The sequence below is a fragment of the Lithobates pipiens genome, unplaced genomic scaffold, assembly GCF_037356315.1.
Source record: "Lithobates pipiens isolate NorthernLeopardFrog02 unplaced genomic scaffold, aLitPip1_a1.2 Scaffold_18, whole genome shotgun sequence".
Taxonomy (NCBI): Eukaryota; Metazoa; Chordata; class Amphibia; order Anura; family Ranidae; genus Lithobates; species Lithobates pipiens.
The window spans coordinates 603,690,080-603,708,685 of NW_027507758.1; the positions used below are offsets into that span (position 1 = coordinate 603,690,080).

An 18,606-nucleotide genomic window follows, 5' to 3' on the forward strand; every position below is an offset into this window, starting at 1 on the left:
TTACAGGTACAGGGGCTCTATAGAAGCAGCTTCCTTCCCAGTACAAGTTGTATAAAACCTGTGATGTGGTTATGCATTAAGGACATCCTAGACACAAAGAGTGCTCTGCAGAGTTCTTTAATTCCTGTTTTCAGACATCATTTGGCATTCAAGAGTTCCAGGCTACAATTTGCAAACTGAATGCAGACATTATTTATGCATATGAAGAGAAAAATATAAAAGACCTCGGGATTTTGTAAGTAGTCCGTGCCAAAACGCAGCAATTATTCAAGTGGTAATTTTCTCTAGAAAGCAGCCACCCCGCTAAGCGGGTCATTAGCGGGAGATCAGCCAAATAAGAAGAGGAGGCGTAAGGGACAAAATGAAGGATATCAAAAAAAGGAGACCACAGAACATTTTCACTAAGGATGGCGTCAGGAGCGATTATGGTAATGTTTACCTGGAACTAACTTTTAATGCAACTTTCGCATTGCTGCTTGTTTTTCATTAGGACTCCAGGCAAGCGTTAAAAACAAAACTTTATTCAGCTATGTATTACTCAGAACTTCAATACATGTATTTCCAGCACAATTACCTGCATCTGCCTTGATGGCCTTCTGTAATGCCTTATACAACTGAACCCAGGCTCGGAAAAGAGGGCAGAAGTAGCAGCCAATCAGGTTCTGCTAAAAAAATTACATTTTTTTCTGAAAATATGGGAATATCTGCGCAAATATCATGTGACATAGATAAAATCCAACTACCACCATATAATTCTCCAGGGTCTCGGTTACAGAAAATATATGTTATTGGGGGTAATAAAGTAGTAGTAGTGAATTAATTTCTCAAATATTTTTATTATATATATATATATATATATATATATATATATATATATATATATATATATATATATATATATATATATATATATATATAGACACACACACATTTCAAAAATTATAATAAGACAATTAACAAAATGGTATTATCGTTCATTTGTATTGTATTTTAATTCTTAATAATAAAATTTTATCATATTAAAAATTAATAAATCAAAACTATAAAAAATTAAAGTTCAAGCGGAGCTCCAGCCACCTCCCCTCCAAAAATGAAAAGCCAGCAGCTACAAATACTGTAGCTGCTGACTTTTAATATTAGGACACTTGCCTGTCCACGGATGCCTCCCATCGATGTTGGCACCCCAGCCGATTTTTCAAGGCGGCTCTGGGCTGCTGCTGCTGCCACCATTACTTCTAAGGAAAACTGGCAGTGAAGCCTTGCAGCTTCACAGTCGGTTCCCTACTGCGCATGCACGAAGCGCACTGCACTTTCTGAATGGCACGGCAGAATAAACAATATATTTTATATCTCTTTTTTTTATGTAATAATTAATAACATTTTTATTTTTCTGAATTTTATTTTGATTTGTTTTTTTAATTATTATAAATCGTATTTAGTTGATTTCATTATTTTTTAACATTATTATAAATAATATTTTAAAACAATAATATTATAAACAAAAACATTAATATAATATTATAAAAAATATATATATAACTTTATTTGGCAATAACTTTGTCCTTACTGAAAATAAAAATAAACAGGTCCATAGTGGAGGTGTAGAGGGGAGGCAGAGCTAATGTGCTAGCTATGGATCAACCCTACGAGCTTCCCTACACTATGGACCAACCCCGAGAGGCTCTATACACTAGCGGTACTATGGATTGACCCTGAGAGCCTCCCTATACTATGGCCTAATCCTGAAAGCCTCCCTACACTATGAACCAACACTGAGAGGTTCCATAGACTATGGACGAACCCCAAGAGCCTCCCTACACTATGGTCCAAACCTGAGAGCCCCTGAACACTAGCGTTCACAATGGACTAGCCCTGAGAGCCCCTCCACAGTATGGCTCAATCCTGAGAGCCTCTGCACACTAGCGCTCATTTTGGACCAACCCTACGCTATGGGCCAACTCTGACAGCTTCCCTACACTATAGCCCAACCCTGAGAGCCTCTGTATACTAGCATTCCCTATGGACCAACCATGAGAGAGCTTCTGTACACTAGTGTTCACCGTGAACCAACCCTAAACTATGGCTCAACCCTGAGTGTCTCCCTACACTATGGCCCACGTCTGAGAGCCTCCCTACACTAGTGTTCACCATTGAGGAACCCGAAGGCTCCTTTCACACTGAGGCAGTTTTCAGGCATTTTAGCACTAGAAATGGTGCCTGTAAAGCACCAGAAAACTGCCTCTCATGCCGCCCAAATGTGGAGTGCTTTCACACTGGGGTGGTGCGCTTGCAGGACGTTAGAAAAAGTCCTGCACGCATCATCTTTGGGGCGGTTTGGGAGCGGTGTATACACCGCTCCCAAAGACGATGCGTGCTAATGTGGTTACCAAGCCAAGTCAACGTGAGGAAGAATTTATTTTTAATTTTACAGAAGATTACGATCATGGTCGACTTTCTTTTTGTCGAGTTTTTGTTTGCGGATAAACAATGTAGAGCCAGAATGCAATTTCTGTGCAAAGTGAAAATTTGGACCTCTTAGTTTTACATCTAGAAATGAAACAACTTACAAGAGAACAAGGAAATGTTAACACATTCAACGGCGAGAGAGAAAGATGGCTATCTCACCAGGCAATCAGCAACAATAACCTTTCAGAAAAGCAGAGCGGAGAATTTTTATTTTATATGAATATAAGACAATCCAAGAGATGAGCATCAACTCAGGGTGCCTGCACTGAGAGCACTGCACAATGTTCCTGCATTTAAAGATGCCTCGAAATCCATACAGGCAAGACAGACATTAAAGTGAATGAAGAGAAGAAAGAAGAAGGAAGAAGAAGAGGAAGGAAGAAGAGGAAGGAAGAAGAGGAAGGAAGAAGAGGAAGGAAGAAGAAAAAGAAAGGAGGAAGAAGGAAGAAGAAGCAGCAATAATTCTCTTCAATCCAGAGCTGCCCCCGCAGTAATACCTTTGCACCACCAGATGCCCTCAGTCCTCCAGGCTAAATGAAGCCCAGAGTTATCCAACCCTACTTTTTCAGAGCAGAGGCTGTTATGGACCAGTCTCCTTGGGGGGGGGGATTGTGCATCATCATACTGGTCTCCCAGTGCTGGAACATAGAAGGATTACTCATTACATCAACGCCCTTCTATGCCGCAATAAGGACCGGCCACCACTGAAAGGGTGATCTGGGAACCCCTTTTTGGTTACCAGTTTCGAATACAGCGGAGGAAACCCCCCCCCCCCCCCCCAAACACACCCACTGCAAATGTTTAAAAAACAAAGAGTGAGGAAGGTACCAGGAACAAGCCTTGGGAAAGCGGATAGAGCCACTCCACATGTGAGGAACTCGCTGGAATCTGGCCGCAGGAGAGAACAGTGAGGTTAGAGGACGGTAAACCAAATGGGCTGACTTTAGTATATTTACAATATTTGCTGGAGAGCATGCACCTCGGCCGGCATTCAGCATTGTGTGTGCGCCCCGGCTGTCTTACTGGTTGGAGGAGGTTAACCATAAATAGTGTCAACCACCTGGCTGTGTGGCAGAGCGGTGTAAATCTCAGGACTGGATGAAAATGCAAACCATTTGCCTGGTAAACCAGCTCTCATATGTACGTCCCCTGCGAACTAAGTGGTTCCGCTTTAATGTTTTTGGTAAACTTGTAAAAACAAAGACAGCGGGAGTTATTTTAAAACACATACCGCTATACTATAGAATTGGGGGGTTAGATAAACAAAGAAAAGAGAGGAGGCACTGCAGGGGCATTAGTCTCTGTCCTCTGCTGGTAATAAGTAGTACTACACCAGAAAATAACCTGACCACCGTTTATAGAAGGGTCTGTTTACTAAAGACAAAAGGCACTACCAGATGTTTGTACACAGCTCTGTGACCAAACTTGAAAGCCTACCTGCACAATGGACCAACCCTGAGAGCTTCTGTGTACTATGGCATAACCCCAAGAGCCTCTGTGCACAAGTGTTCACTAAGGACCTACCCTGAGGGCCTCCTTATACTATGGATCAACCCCCACAGCCTCTGTACACTAGGGTTCACTATGAACCGACTCTGAGAGCCTCAGTACACTAGCGTTACTATGGAGTAACCCCCGAGAGCCTCCCTACATTATGGACCAACCCTGAGAGCCTCTGTACACTAGCATTACTATGGATCAACCGTACATTGTTGCCCAACCCTGCGAGCCTCTCTACACTATGGACCAACCCTGAGAGGCTCTGTACACTAGCGGTACTACGGATCAACTCTTAAAGGATCCCTACACTATGAACCAACCCTGAGAATCTCTATAGACTAGCATTACTATGGATCAACCGTACGCTTTGGCCCAACCCCGAGAGCCTCCCTACACTATGGCTCAACTCTGAGATCCGGTCTACACTATGGACCAGAACCGAGAGCCTCCCAACACTATGGACCAAACCCAAGAGCCTCTGTACCCTAGCTGTACTATGGATCAACCCTACACTAAGGCCCAACCCTGAGAGCCTTCCAACCCTGAAAGCCTCCCTACACTACGGACCAACCCTGAGAGCCTCCCTAAACTATGGCCCAACCTTGAAAGCCTCTGCACACTAGCGCTTATTTTGGACCAACCCTATGCTATGGCCCAACCCTGACAGCTTTACCAACACTATAGCCCAAACCTGTATACTAGCATTCATAATGGACCAACCCTGAGAGCTTCTATATACTTGTGTTCACTGTGAACCAACCCTAAACTATGGCCCAAGCCTGAGAGCCTCCCTACACTACCACTTGCGATGGACGAACCATAAGAGCCTCTGTACACTACCGTTCATTCCGAGCCAACCCTGCACTCTGGCCCGACCCGCGGAAGCCCCCCCTACACTCTGGTCCGACCCGCGGAAGCCCCCCCTACACTCTGGCTCGACCCGCGGAAGCCCCCCCTACACTCTGGCCCGACCCGCGGAAGCCCCCCCTACACTCTGGCCCGACCCGCGGAAGCCCCCCCTACACTCTGGCCCGACCCGCGGAAGCCCCCCCTACACTCTGGCCCGACCCGCGGAAGCCCCCCCTACACTCTGGCCCGACCCGCGGAAGCCCCCCCTACACTCTGGCCCGACCCGCGGAAGCCCCCCCCTACACTCTGGCCCGACCCGCGGAAGCCCCCCCTACACTCTGGCCCGACCCGCGGAAGCCCCCCCTACACTCTGGCCCGACCCGCGGAAGCCCCCCCTACACTCTGGCCCGACTCGCGGAAGCCCCCCCTACACTCTGGCCCGACCCGCGGAAGCCCCCCCTACACTCTGGCCCGACCCGCGGAAGCCCCCCCTACACTCTGGCCCGACCCGCGGAAGCCCCCCCCCACACTCTGGCCCGACCCGCGGAAGCCCCCCCCCCTACACTCTGGCCCGACCCGCGGAAGCCCCCCCCCTACACTCTGGCCCGACCTGCGGAAGCCCCCCCCTACACTCTGGCCCGACCCGCGGAAGCCCCCCCTACACTCTGGCCCGACCCGCGGAAGCCCCCCCCCACACACTGGCCCGACCCGCGGAAGCCCCCCCCCCCCACACACTGGCCCGACCCGCGGATGCCCCCCCTACACTCTGGCCCGACCCGCGGAAGCCCCCCCTACACTCTGGCCCGACCCGCGGAAGCCCCCCCTACACTCTGGCCCGACCCGCGGAAGCCCCCCCTACACTCTGGCCCGACCCGCGGAAGCCCCCCCTACACTCTGGCCCGACCCGCGGAAGCCCCCCCTACACTCTGGCCCGACCCGCGGAAGCCCCCCCTACACTCTGGCCCGGCCCGCGGAAGCCCCCCCTACACTCTGGCCCGGCCCGCGGAAGCCCCCCCTACACTCTGGCCCGGCCCGCGGAAGCCCCCCCTACACTCTGGCCCGACCCGCGGAAGCCCCCCCCCCCCCCACACACTGGCCCGACCCGCGGAAGCCCCCCCCACACACTGGCCCGACCCGCGGAAGCCCCCCCCACACACTGGCCCGACCCGCGGAAGCCCCCCCCACACACTGGCCCGACCCGCGGAAGCCCCCCCCCACACTCTGGCCCGACCCGCGGAAGCCCCCCCCCACACTCTGGCCCGACCCGCGGAAGCCCCCCCCCACACTCTGGCCCGACCCGCGGAAGCCCCCCCCCCACACTCTGGCCCGACCCGCGGAAGCCCTTCCCCCACCCTCTGGCCCGACCCGCGGAAGCCCCCCCTACACTCTGGCCCGACCCGCGGAAGCCCCCCCTACACTCTGGCCCGACCCGCGGAAGCCCCCCCTACACTCTGGCCCGACCCGCGGAAGCCCCCCCTACACTCTGGCCCGACCCCCGGAAGCCCCCCCTACATTCTGGCCCGACCCCCGGAAGCCCCCCCTACATTCTGGCCCGACCCCCGGAAGCCCCCCCTACATTCTGGCCCGACCCCCGGAAGCCCCCCCTACACTCTGGCCCGACCCCCGGAAGCCCCCCTACACTCTGGCCCGACCCCCGGAAGCCCCCCTACACTCTGGCCCGACCCCGGAAGCCTCCCTACACTCTGGCCCGACCCCGGAAGCCTCCCTACACTCTGGCCCGACCCCGGAAGCCTCCCTACACTCTGGCCCGACCCCGGAAGCCTCCCTACACTCTGGCCCGACCCCGGAAGCCTCCCTACACTCTGGCCCGACCCCGGAAGCCTCCCTACACTCTGGCCCGACCCCGGAAGCCTCCCTACACTCTGGCCCGACCCCGGAAGCCTCCCTACACTCTGGCCCGACCCCGGAAGCCTCCCTACACTCTGGCCCGACCCCGGAAGCCTCCCTACACTCTGGCCCGACCCCGGAAGCCTCCCTACACTCTGGCCCGACCCCGGAAGCCTCCCTACACTCTGGCCCGACCCCGGAAGCCTCCCTACACTCTGGCCCGACCCCGGAAGCCTCCCTACACTCTGGCCCGACCCCGGAAGCCTCCCTACACTCTGGCCTGACCCCGGAAGCCTCCCTACACTCTGGCCCGACCCCGGAAGCCTCCCTACACTCTGGCCCGACGTGGAGAGCCTCTGTACACTAGCATTCACTATGGACCAACCTTAAGAGGCTTCATACACTATGGTTCACCCTGACAGATTCCCAACACTATGGCCAAAAACCTCTCTGAGAGCCTCCCTACCCTGTGGCCCAATCCTGAGAGTCTCTGTATACTAGCATCCATGAGAGCCTCCCTACACTAGTGTTCACTATGGACTAACCCTGAGAGCCTCCACACACTATGGCCCAACCCTGAAAGCCTCTGTTCACAGATGTTCACTATAGACCAACTCAGACTGCAGAAATTTAGCTATCTTGGACTCCGGTATCACCAAACAAAATACAACGAAATATAAACCTTTATGCCAATCACCAAACTACAATGATTCCGGCGCTATACTGGAAGCAAAGTAATTGTCACAGAGCCTGATCTGGGTACCAACTCAGGATTAGCACAGAGCCTCTTGCATGGCTTAGGAGGCCCAGAGAGGAAAGAAGGGAAAGAAGGGAAAAAGGGTGGGGGGGAGAGGAAAGAAGGGAAAGAGGGTGGGGGAGAGGAAAGAAGGTAAAGGGTGGAGGAGAGGAAAGAAGGTAAAGGGTGGAGGAGAGGAGGTGGTTGAGTGCACAGTAAAGGACAGGTGAGAAAAGAAAGAGTAAAGAAGGGGGAAAAAAGAGGAGGGGGGAGGGGGAGTAAGACAGTGGAAAGAGGAGGAGGAGAGAATGAAAAAAGATGTGGATAGGAGAGAGAGGAGCAAGAAGGGGAAAGGGGAAAGTAGAGGAGAGGAAGAGAAAGGAGGTTAAAGAGGAGAGAAAAGGAGAGGGGGTGGGAGAAAAGGAGGCAGGAAAGAAGAATAAGGGGGGGAGGGGGGCTGGAGTAGAAAAGAGAAGAAAGAAAAGAAGGACAAGAGAAGAAAGGAAAGAAGGACAAGAGAAGAAAGGAAAGAAGGACAAGAGGGGAGGGAAAGAAGTAAAAGAGGGGAGGGAAATAAGTAAAAGAGGGGAGAGAAAGAAGTAAAAGAGGGGAGAGAAAGAAGTAAAGGGAGAAAGGCAAAATAAGGGAAAAAGAAGAGAGGAGAGGAGGGGACTTAAAAAGGGAAATAATAAAAAAATAAAAAGGAAAGAAAATATAGAACTCTGGGAATGTTTTACTGCTGCATTGACTCTCTTACCGCACAGCCTCAGATACATTGTTGGAAGTGTGCCCAGATAAGGCGTCATGGAGGTTTCGGATGAAGAAGTCCCTGTAGTCCTCAGGCAGTGCCATGAATGTCCCCCCCATCACAATGAACTCCACCTTGTCCACACTGTGCCCCAGTTGCTTGAGCTGTGGGGAGACAAATAGTACGAAATGGTCATCGTCATTCCTAAAATGTCCAGACAGACCGGAGAGCATTTTATTAAGAGTAATGGACAGTATTGCATATTCAACCCATAATATAACCTTATTATTATTATACCAGTACAATCATTATGGTCATATCATCACCAATGTAATGTTTTTCTTCCTATTTTATCAATTCAATAATCTTCTTAATTGTATTATTAGGTGTTAAGGATGTCCAGACACATTTCAAAATTAAAAGTATAAAAAGACATGTATTCTCTTCTGTCATTACTTTTATGGTTATTATAATTATTTGTTAACTATTTATGTCATATTTCAGCCCTGATGAAAGGAGTATAGCCCCCGAAACATGTTGGATTTTGTATACAATTTGTATTTACAATAAAAACTTTTTTTGTTTACTTGAATTACAGTGTTGGCACTCTAATTCTAGATTTAACCTTCTCCAGGGTCCAGAGACTTTTTCCTTCAACCATTGGTCAGCTACACATGACAAGTATCGAGCACGCGCAGCGGAGTTTCATTAAACCGCCGCTCAACTCTTACAGATGTCGGAACTGTACACTCAGGATTACAGTTAGTGCCTCAAAACTCTACCTGCCGGCAATGTCTAATACTTAGGCTTAAGTTCCTCTTTAAAATGAGACCTTCCAATAAAAATGCTAGCAGAGATGGTTAAGAAAGCATTTATAAAAAATGTCATCCATTAAAATTGCCTGTAAATTAATTCTGTGCTAATGGGGGGGGAGAAAATGGAATGTTCGTCAGCTATATTCTCTGCAATTAAAATTTGTGCATGCAGAAAATACCAATTTACAGCCACTGGATGGAGCTGAGGAGCATACTTCTCTCCTATGACAGTCAGTGCCATCAAGTGACCATAATGTGGTATTTCTCGCATTCACACATTCAAAACAGGTGAGAATTAAGTATTTTAGCTGGAGGACGTCTGATTTTGCCCCATTATTTTCTTATGCTACTCAGCGCCATCAAATGGCTGTACTGTGGTAGTTCCCGCATTCACACTGCTGAGAATATAGCCAGAGAACATTCAATTTTGCACCTCCATTTACCTATTTCCTAGGCTCCTTAGCTCCGTCAAGTGGCCACAGTGCAGTATTTATCACACACTTGAGCTACAGACAATATAGCTAGAGAAAATTCGATTCTGCCCTATTTACTTATTTCCTATACTCCTCAGCTCCATCTAGAGCCCATAATGTGGTATCCCCCCCCCCCCCCCACTTACACACTGAATCGGCAGAGAATTTGCTGGAGAATATTCCTTTTGCTCCATTATTTATAGAAATAATGCCAAACCCCATTATTTATTTGATGTGTTGCTCAGGCTCTATCTAGTGGCCATATTGCAGGCTTTTCGCACACATTTCAAACTGTTGAGAATACAGTCCGAGAATATTCAATTTTTCACCCAATTTACTAATTTCTGATGATCCTCAGCTCCACCAAGTGGCCACAGTGCAGTATTTATCACACACTTGAGCTACAGAGAATATAGTTAAGAGAGCATTTAAATCTGCCCCATTAATTTACTCATTTTCAATACTCCTCAGCTCCATCTAGTGGCCATAAGGCAGAATTTTCCATATGCGCACATTTGAATGGATGACAATATAGCCGGAGAACATTTGATTTTGCCCCATTCGTACAGAGCGGATTTACATACAGTTTTTATGGACAGTTGTGCACTTTTTTAGTTTTTTATATATAAAAAAACACACCCCTAACGAGGTTATTTTAGCATACTTTTTTTTTTTTTGCAGAAGCACCTATTACAATTGCCGGGCCTGTCCGGTAACTGTAAATACAAGAATAAACAGGGGTGCCTCCAAATATCTGTAGGTCCACACGTGTATGCCCATAGAGAATGCTCACTTCGTTATATGGCCAAAATCATTTGTTGGCGTAACACAGCGCACAGGCCACCATGTAGATAAGGAGGCGGCAGAAGCTTTTCACACCTAATCTGACAGCAATATTATCTGCAAAGACACTTTAAGAAAGCATCTGCATGGTGGAAGTACTAATTTCGACCAAGCCTTGGTGCTGTGTTACACCAACGTGTGACTTCAGCTACCGTGCATCCGGAAAGTATTCACAACGCTTCACTTTTTCCACATTTTGTTATTTTACAGCCTTAGTCCAAAAAAGTATTATTCATTATTTTCCTCAAAATTCTACAAATAGCCCATAATAACATGTATATATATATATATATATATATAAATCACATGTAATAAGTATTTACAGCCTTTGCTCAATACTTTGGTACCAACTAGAGCCTCAAGTCTTTTTGAGTACAATGCTACAAGCTCGGCACACCTATTTTTGGGCAGTTTCTCCCATTCTTCTTTGCGGGACCTCTCCAGCTCCATCAGGTTGGATGGGGAGCATTAGAGCATAGCCATTTCCAGATCTCTGCAGAGAGATGTTAAATCGGGTTCAATTCTTGGGCCACTCAAGGACATTCACAGAGTTGTCCCGTAGCCACTGTTATCTTGGCTATGTGCTTAGAGCCAATGTCATGTTGGAAGATGAACCTTCACAATAGTCTGAGGTCCAGAGAGCTATGGGGCAGGTTTTCAGCAAGGATGTCACTATACATTTTTGCAGTCATGTTTCCCTCGATCCTGACTAGTCCCCCCCAGTTAATGCCGCTGAATAACATACCCACAGTATGATGCTGCCACCACCATGCTTCACTGTAGGGATGGCATTGGCAAGGTGCTGAGCGGTGCCTGGTTTCCTTCACAACGCTTACAATTCAGGGTAAAGAGTTCAAATCTTTGTTTCATTAGACCAGAGAATTTTGTGTCTCATGGTCTGAGAGTCCTTCAGGTGCCTTTTGGCAAACTCCAGATGTGCCTTTTACTGAAGAGTGGCTTCCGTTTGACAATTCTACCATACAGGCCTGATTGCTGGAATGCTGCCGAGAGGGTTGTTCTTCTGAAAAGGTTCTCCTCTCTCCACAGAGAAATGCTGGAGCTCTGTCAGAGTGACCATCGGGGGTTCTTAGTCACCTCTCTAAGGCCCTTCTCCCCCAATCGCTCAGTTTGGCTGGGCGGCCTGCTCTAGGAAGAGTCCTGGTGGTTCCAAACTTCTTCCATTTACGGGTGATGGAGGCCACTGTGCTCATTGGGACCTTCAACGCTGCAGAAATTTCTGTTCCCTTCCCAAGATCTGTGCCTTGACACAATCCTGTCTTGGAGGACTATAGACAATTTCTTGGACTTCATGGCTTGGTTTGTTCTCCGACATTGCACTGCTAACAGTGGGACCTTATATAGACAGGTTTGTGCCTTTCCAAATCATGTCCAATCAACAGAATTTTCCACAGGTGGACCCCAAGCAAGTTGTAGAAACATCTCAGGCCACGTTCACACTGGTACGACGTGACATTCGTAGGCCTGTGGATCCGACTTTGCCCCGCGACTTCATGTCCGACTTCCATCCGATGTCCAGTCGGCTGAATTTACCCCAGGTGGACCCCAATCAAGTTGTAGAAACATCTCAAGGTAGATCAGTGGAAACAGGAGGCACCTAAGCTCAATTTTGAGTGTCATGGCAAAGGCTGTGAATACTTATGTACATGGGGAATTTTTTATTTTGAATAAATTTGCAAAGATTTCAAATAAACTTCTTTCACTTTGTAATTATGGGGTATCGTCTGTAGAGTTTTAGAGTTTTGAAAAATAATAATGAATTGAATCCATTTTGGAATAAGTCTGTAACATAACAAAATGCTGAAAAAGTCAAGCACTGTAAATACTTTCCGGATGCACTGTATCTAATGAAGTGAGCCTTATCGGTCTATGTGGACCTACAGAAACTCTTCAAGGTCCCCCATGACCAGTAAAAAATAAAACGCCAGTCCAGAGAACCATTTACAAAATACCCCAAATCGTCTTTTTTTTATTAAACGGCAACCCTTTTGTTGAGAAAATCTCTTTATCCAATGGCTGCTCCCCATAACAGTGGTTTACTTATGGGCATTACTCCTCAGGGGAGGCGGCAGAGCACAGCTAGGCTACTCATGGGCTGGATCACTTGCCTGATCCCACCCCCCCAAAGCCCAACACAGACCCATAGTGTCTGCTGTCCTGTGTAGAGGTGGCGGGTTTGAAACCCCAATGTGTTTTTTGTCCAAGTATAGACCAGCGTTCCTCAACCTTTTTTTCAGCTGTGGCTCCCCTTTAAAAGTATGCAAAATGTCGTTCCCCACCAGTCTAAAATTTAAAAAAAAATTGAATGTTGCTTATCAAGGGAAAACCTGAGCCTGGGGCGACGCACATAACCACCTTGATGAAATTAGAAGCCCCCTCCCCCCTTCACATCAGAGCCCCCCTCCCCAATACCAAAAGGTCTCCCAGCACATCAGAGACCCCCCTTCAAATCAGAGGCACTCCCCTCGCATCAGAGTTTCCCCAGTACATTAGAGGCCCCCCCCACACACACACACACACAAATCCCCCCCCACAAAAGTCCTTCCGTGCAAGACCCCCATCACATCAAAGGCCCCCCACACAAGCCTCCCCCATCACAGAGGCCCCCAAAACAAGTGGCCCCATCACATCAGAGCCCCCTATTGGATCAAAGCTCCCCACTCATCACAACAGAATTCCCCACATCACATCAGTGGATTCCCTTTCACATAAGAGGTCTCCACCTCCCTCCAACGCATCATAGCCCTCCTTTACATCTGAAGCCCTCCTTTGCATCAGAGCCCCCCCCCCATATCATAGGTCTCCCATCACATCAGAGATCATCCTTCAAATCAGAAGCACTCCCCTCACATCTGAGTTGCCCCGGTACATTAGAGGCCCCCCCCCCACACTAGTCCTCCCATACAAGACCCCCATCACATCAGAGGCCCCCCACACAAGTCTCCCTATCACATCAGAGGCCCCCCACATGTCTCCCCATCAGAGGCCCCCCACACAAGTCCCCCTATCACAACAGAGGCCTCCACCACCCCCCCAATGCATCAAAGTCCTCCTATAAATCACAACCCCCCCCCCCATCATGCCAGAGGTCTCCCCCCAATCACAATGGACGTCCTCTCTTCACATCAGAGTCGCCCAATCCTGTCAAAGGCCCCAGTCACATTGAAGCCCTCCCATACAACAGATTTGCTCCCTACACCACATCAGAGCCCTACCTTTCGGCTCCTGCATCTCAGCAGAGGGAGGGAGATTTCTCTATCACATCAGAGGCTCTCATTCACATTAATGCCCCTCCCTCCCATAACATCAAAGGTCCCTCCATACGTCAGGGACCCTCATCCCATCATATACATCAGAGGCTTCCTATACATGAGTCCCCCCCCCCCCCCCCCACATCACATTCAGAAACCAACCTTCTGGCTCTAGAACAGGGATATGCAATTAGCGGACCTCCAGCTGTTGTAGAACTACAAGTCCCATGAGGCATAGCGAGACTGATAGCAAACAAGTATGACACCCAGAGGCAGAGCATGATGGGACTTGTAGTTTTGCAACAGCTGGAGGTCCGCTAATTGCATATCCCTGCTCTAGAAGCATGGCACAGGTTAGGAGGTCTGGAGGACTACTCTCTTCTCCTGAACTTTCAGGGGGGTAGGGGTTAGTTGCCTTGCCATGCCTGAATCAGAGACATGCACTGCATTGCCGTTGTGCACCCTGGTCCTAGGGCCTCATTGGTTGTTATTGTACTGGCACTCATGACACTGATCCAAATTGGGTCCCATGCTCACGGCAGCTTGTGGGGGAGGGGGGGGAGAGAACCAGACAGCACCCGGATAGAGCGATGGTGGTCCCAAGTCCCTGACTCCAGCAATTCAGAGCACAGGAGGTAAACTCTAACCAATGGTTATGGATAAACAAGTGACATGGTGTTTACTGGTTTAATAAGTCATGTAGGCAATTCCAATACAAAACTATTCTTTAAAAGGCAAGCCCCAGGCTGCATGAGAAGCTGTCAGTGGCTCCATATGGTCCTGGAAACAATACGTATTGCTCCTAATTATACCAGAACACGCTGCTCATTCAAATCCATGTAGAAAATCTCCCCAGGTGGGTGCTTGATGACGGTAGTATTTTGTTTAAATAAAAAAATAAATAAAAAAAAAATAAAAAACACACACACACACACACAGGGCCCAATCCTGGACCAGCCCCCAACATTACAGCTACGCAATGCATTATAAGTCTTGACACTACACCTTCCAGCATGCCAAAACATTCAGAATATTTGATCAGACACCAGTAATTTTGGAAGACACAGCCACATGCTCTTTAGGGTAAAAAGAAAAAAAAAAAGTCACAAACATCATACAGTACCTGTTCCACTCGATGCCGCGTCTGAAGGAAGGGGTCGTATCGAGCGCGGATCGCTCGCATTGATGTCGGCTATGTATAAAAAAAAAAAAAAAAAAGTTCAGTTGACTAGATTAGCAACAACAAATAACAGAGTCGATAATTTGGAGTTTTCATGCCGTCTTTCACTGGAACTTAGAAGTCTCCTCCGGGATTTTCCTGCATCAGCCTCACTAGCCAAAAGGAATACGCAGTGCTGTGATTGGATCCTTCAGCACCCAAGGCAGAAAAGGCCAAAGTAGGACACCTAACTGTGCATGAATTTACTACGATAGGTTGCAGGTCCTGAATTTTTTGCGACCCCCAAGAATATGCAGGAAAGAGCAGGCAAGCTTCTGACCCAACAAGGTGCCTAAGATTGACCTTGCAATGACGATAAGGGGGGCTTTAACCCTTTTACTACCAGGTTCGTACTATTAGGGCACCAGGGACCAGCATGATGGGTGCGGCCGGATAGATGGGAGGGAGACGAGCGAACGTACATCTCCTCTCCTCCCCTTCTTGCTGAACAGGAAAGCAGCATGTATAACGTCACTTCCTCATCTCTGTGTCGGTTTTCCTGGTCTGGGAAGAATGTAGTGCAATCTGTACTGCATTGGTAGTAGAAAAAGATATTTGCCGCAACTAGTTGACTATACCGATTGTGGACCACATCCCTGATACATAGAGTAAAAGAAGGGTTCCTCAAATTGACACTTTAACCACTTCAGCAGTGGAAGATTTGGGTGCTCAATGACCAGGCCATTTTTTTTGCGATTCGGCTCTGCGATGCTTTTACTGACAATTGCGCAGTCATGCGATGCTGTACCCAAACAAAATTGACTTTTTTTTTCTACAAATAGAGCTTTCTTTTGGTGGTATTAGATCGTCTCTGCATTTTTTATTTTTTGCACTCTAAACTATTTTGAAGAAAAAAAAAAAAAACCAAAGCAAAAAAACACAACATCTTTTACTTTTTGCTGTAATAAATATCCCACTTTTTTTTATTAACAACATCAAAGTGGAAAGAAAACAAACACATATGTTGGGAGCAGAAAAAGAAACAGCTCAAAATAAAGCCCAAAACTGTCAGCCCTTGTACACACGGTCGGACATTCTGACAACCAAATCCGTTGGATTTTGTCCGAAACTGTTGCATACACACGGTCGGACAAAGTTGTCGGAAAATCCGATTGTACATAACGTGATGACGTTATTTCGTTACGACGGGACTACGTTCAGGCTAGTAGCCAATAGCTTTGGTCTAGGAATTTGATCTGAGCATACGTGGCACTTTGTCCGTCGGAGTAGGCTACACATGATCGGAGTATGTCCAATCGGAGCATTTTGTCGGAAAATTTTACGGACAAGTTAGAAAACTTGGTCCGTCGGATACTCCGACGGAAACAGTCCGATGCAGACCACACACAGTCAGATTATCCGACAAAACGGTCCGATAGGACACATTCCATCGGAATCTCCGACCGTGTGTACAAGGGCTCAGACAGACAAGAGCATCCAACGAATTTAGAAAAAACAAAATGCAGATTTTATTCAGGGTCGGAGGACTCTTGCAAGTTTCAAATTGTTAGCTTAACTCCCAAGTGTTATGCCGCGTACACGCGATCGGAATTCCGGACAGAAAAAGACCGATGAGAGCTTTTCATCGTAAAATGCGACCGTGTGTATGCTCCATCGGAATTTAGCTGTCCGAATTTCCGCCAGCTAAAAACTGATAGCATGTTCTCAATTCTCCCGACGGAAAAACTTTCGATCGGTAATTCCGATCATGTTTATGCAATTCCGACACGCCAAAAACCACGCATGCTCAGATTCAACTACGAGACAGAAGCTATTGGCTACTGGATATTGAACTTCCTTTTTCTAGTCACGTCGTACGTGTTGTACGTCACCGCGTTATAAATGATTGGAATTTGATGTGACCGTGTGTAGGCAAGACAGCTTGAGCGGAATTCCGTCGGGAAAACCATCAGAGCTTTTTCCAACGAGAATTCCGATCGTGTGTACGCGGCATTAGTGCTCCACCCAGACAGAGAGCGATCATAACTCAATGATGGAAAGAGAGATTTATCCGTCAAAGCCACGCACAGGCATCAGACCAGGAAGTTAATGAGAACCAGTGATCCACATAGGACAGGAAAGTCCCACTAAAGAAAGGCGGGTAGCCTAGATATTTAACTGTGGTATGTATATGTAATATATATTTATTATATACACACACACACACACAGAAACTCTATAAGAAAGATAATTTATGTATCCCCAAAAAGCAGGTCAGGCCAGTATAGAGTGGAGTCTGTGTCTTGGATACAGGCATCCAAACCATCGCAGGCCATGAAATAGTGCAGGGATCTACCAGACGGAGAAGCCATATTGATCTTGTATATAAAAAGATGGAACAGCGTGCCTGTTTTCATCTACCGGGTGTTCCATCTCATATAGAAAATCAATATGGCTTCTCCAGCCGTTTGTGGATCACTGGTTGTCATTAACTTCCTGATCTGATGCCTGTGCGTGGTTTTGAAGGACCAATCGGTCCTTCCATCATTGAGTTATGATCCCTCTCTGTCTGGGTGGAGCACTAACACTTGGGATTTAAGCTACAGATTTGAAACTTGCAAGCCCTCTTGTCCCCGAAGAAGATCTGCATTTAGATTTTTTTGAAACGCGTTGGACGCTCTTGTCTCTGACAGATTTGGGTTTTCTTTTCAGCCGTTTCTATTTCTGCTCCCAACGTATGTGTTTGTTTTATTTCCACTTTAATGTTGTTGATTGCTATTTATGTCCAATAAATTTGTGTGTGTGTGTGTGTGTGTGTGTGTGTGTGTGTGTGTGTGTGTGTGTGTATGTGTATATATATATATATATATATATATATATATATATATATATATATATATATATATATATATATATATATATATATATATATATATATATATATATATATATATATACATATACACACACACACACACACACACACACATACTGTTTGTGGTCCATTTAAAGTCCCGATATGAGGAACCTGCTTTTACTCTCTGCACTGCATTAGAAGCACTGGAAGACAGGGGAGACATCAGAGAACTTTTAGACCCTTGATCTACCATTAAAGAGAACCAGTCACCAAAAAAATCCTGGCTCAGGGGATTTACATAATGGAAATTTTTTTTTTAAAGTAAGAATTCAAGTTACATCTAAACACATAAAATCCCCCCTCCCCAGGTACAAATGTAAATGCATGTATCAGGGGCACCTACACGCATGAAAACATTGATTGCGATACACATCGCCGCGCATACCGGAGTGAGTGCAATCATTTTAGCACCAGAGCTCCTCCACAACTGATGGGGCTTTAAAAGCGTTGCCTATGGAAAATATAGGGTACTAAAGTTTGTCACCATTTCACAGGCGCACGCAATTTTAAGGTTTGACATGTTGGGTATCTATTTACTCAGTGAAACCTCTGCTTTTATATTTTAGCAAACAATTGGCTCATTTATTGCATTTGTGCACCCCAATATTAACTTTAGTGCGTTTTTTTTTTTTTACAGAAATCTGGGGTTTTCCCTAGACCTTTGCATTAGTATAGTTTAACATAAAAAAAATTGGAACTACCGCTATCACGGTCTCTACTAATGACCAGGAGTCGGGCAAACGTGTGACGGCCGTGACAGCCAGACTCTAACCTAAATACGTTGGTGGCAGCAAAAAAAAAAAGTTAAAAGGTAGTCTCTTACTGAGGGATGCAAAAGGATAGTTTCAAGACTGCATATAACAACAACTACTCAATTCTGTTTTCATATTGGCTCTTCACAGAACATGTCCTCACCTCATATCCTGTATAAGACTGGGTTGAATATTCAAAATCTGAATCTGGACCACCGGGACAATACCTAG

At 47.1% G+C, this 18,606-nt stretch overlaps 1 protein-coding gene across 1 annotated transcript in view; it reads right to left on the minus strand.

Annotated features, from left to right (window-relative positions):
* ELP3 (elongator acetyltransferase complex subunit 3) overlaps positions 1–18,606 on the minus strand; it is a 200,674-nt gene that overhangs the window by 153,348 nt on the left and 28,720 nt on the right. Inside the window, exons 5-7 of the mRNA XM_077489256.1 lie at positions 18,539–18,602; positions 14,671–14,739; positions 8,157–8,311 (exon numbers count right to left, since the gene is read on the minus strand). Coding sequence (XP_077345382.1) covers positions 8,157–8,311; positions 14,671–14,739; positions 18,539–18,602 — 288 coding nt within the window. The remainder of the gene's footprint in view (positions 1–8,156; positions 8,312–14,670; positions 14,740–18,538; positions 18,603–18,606) is intronic.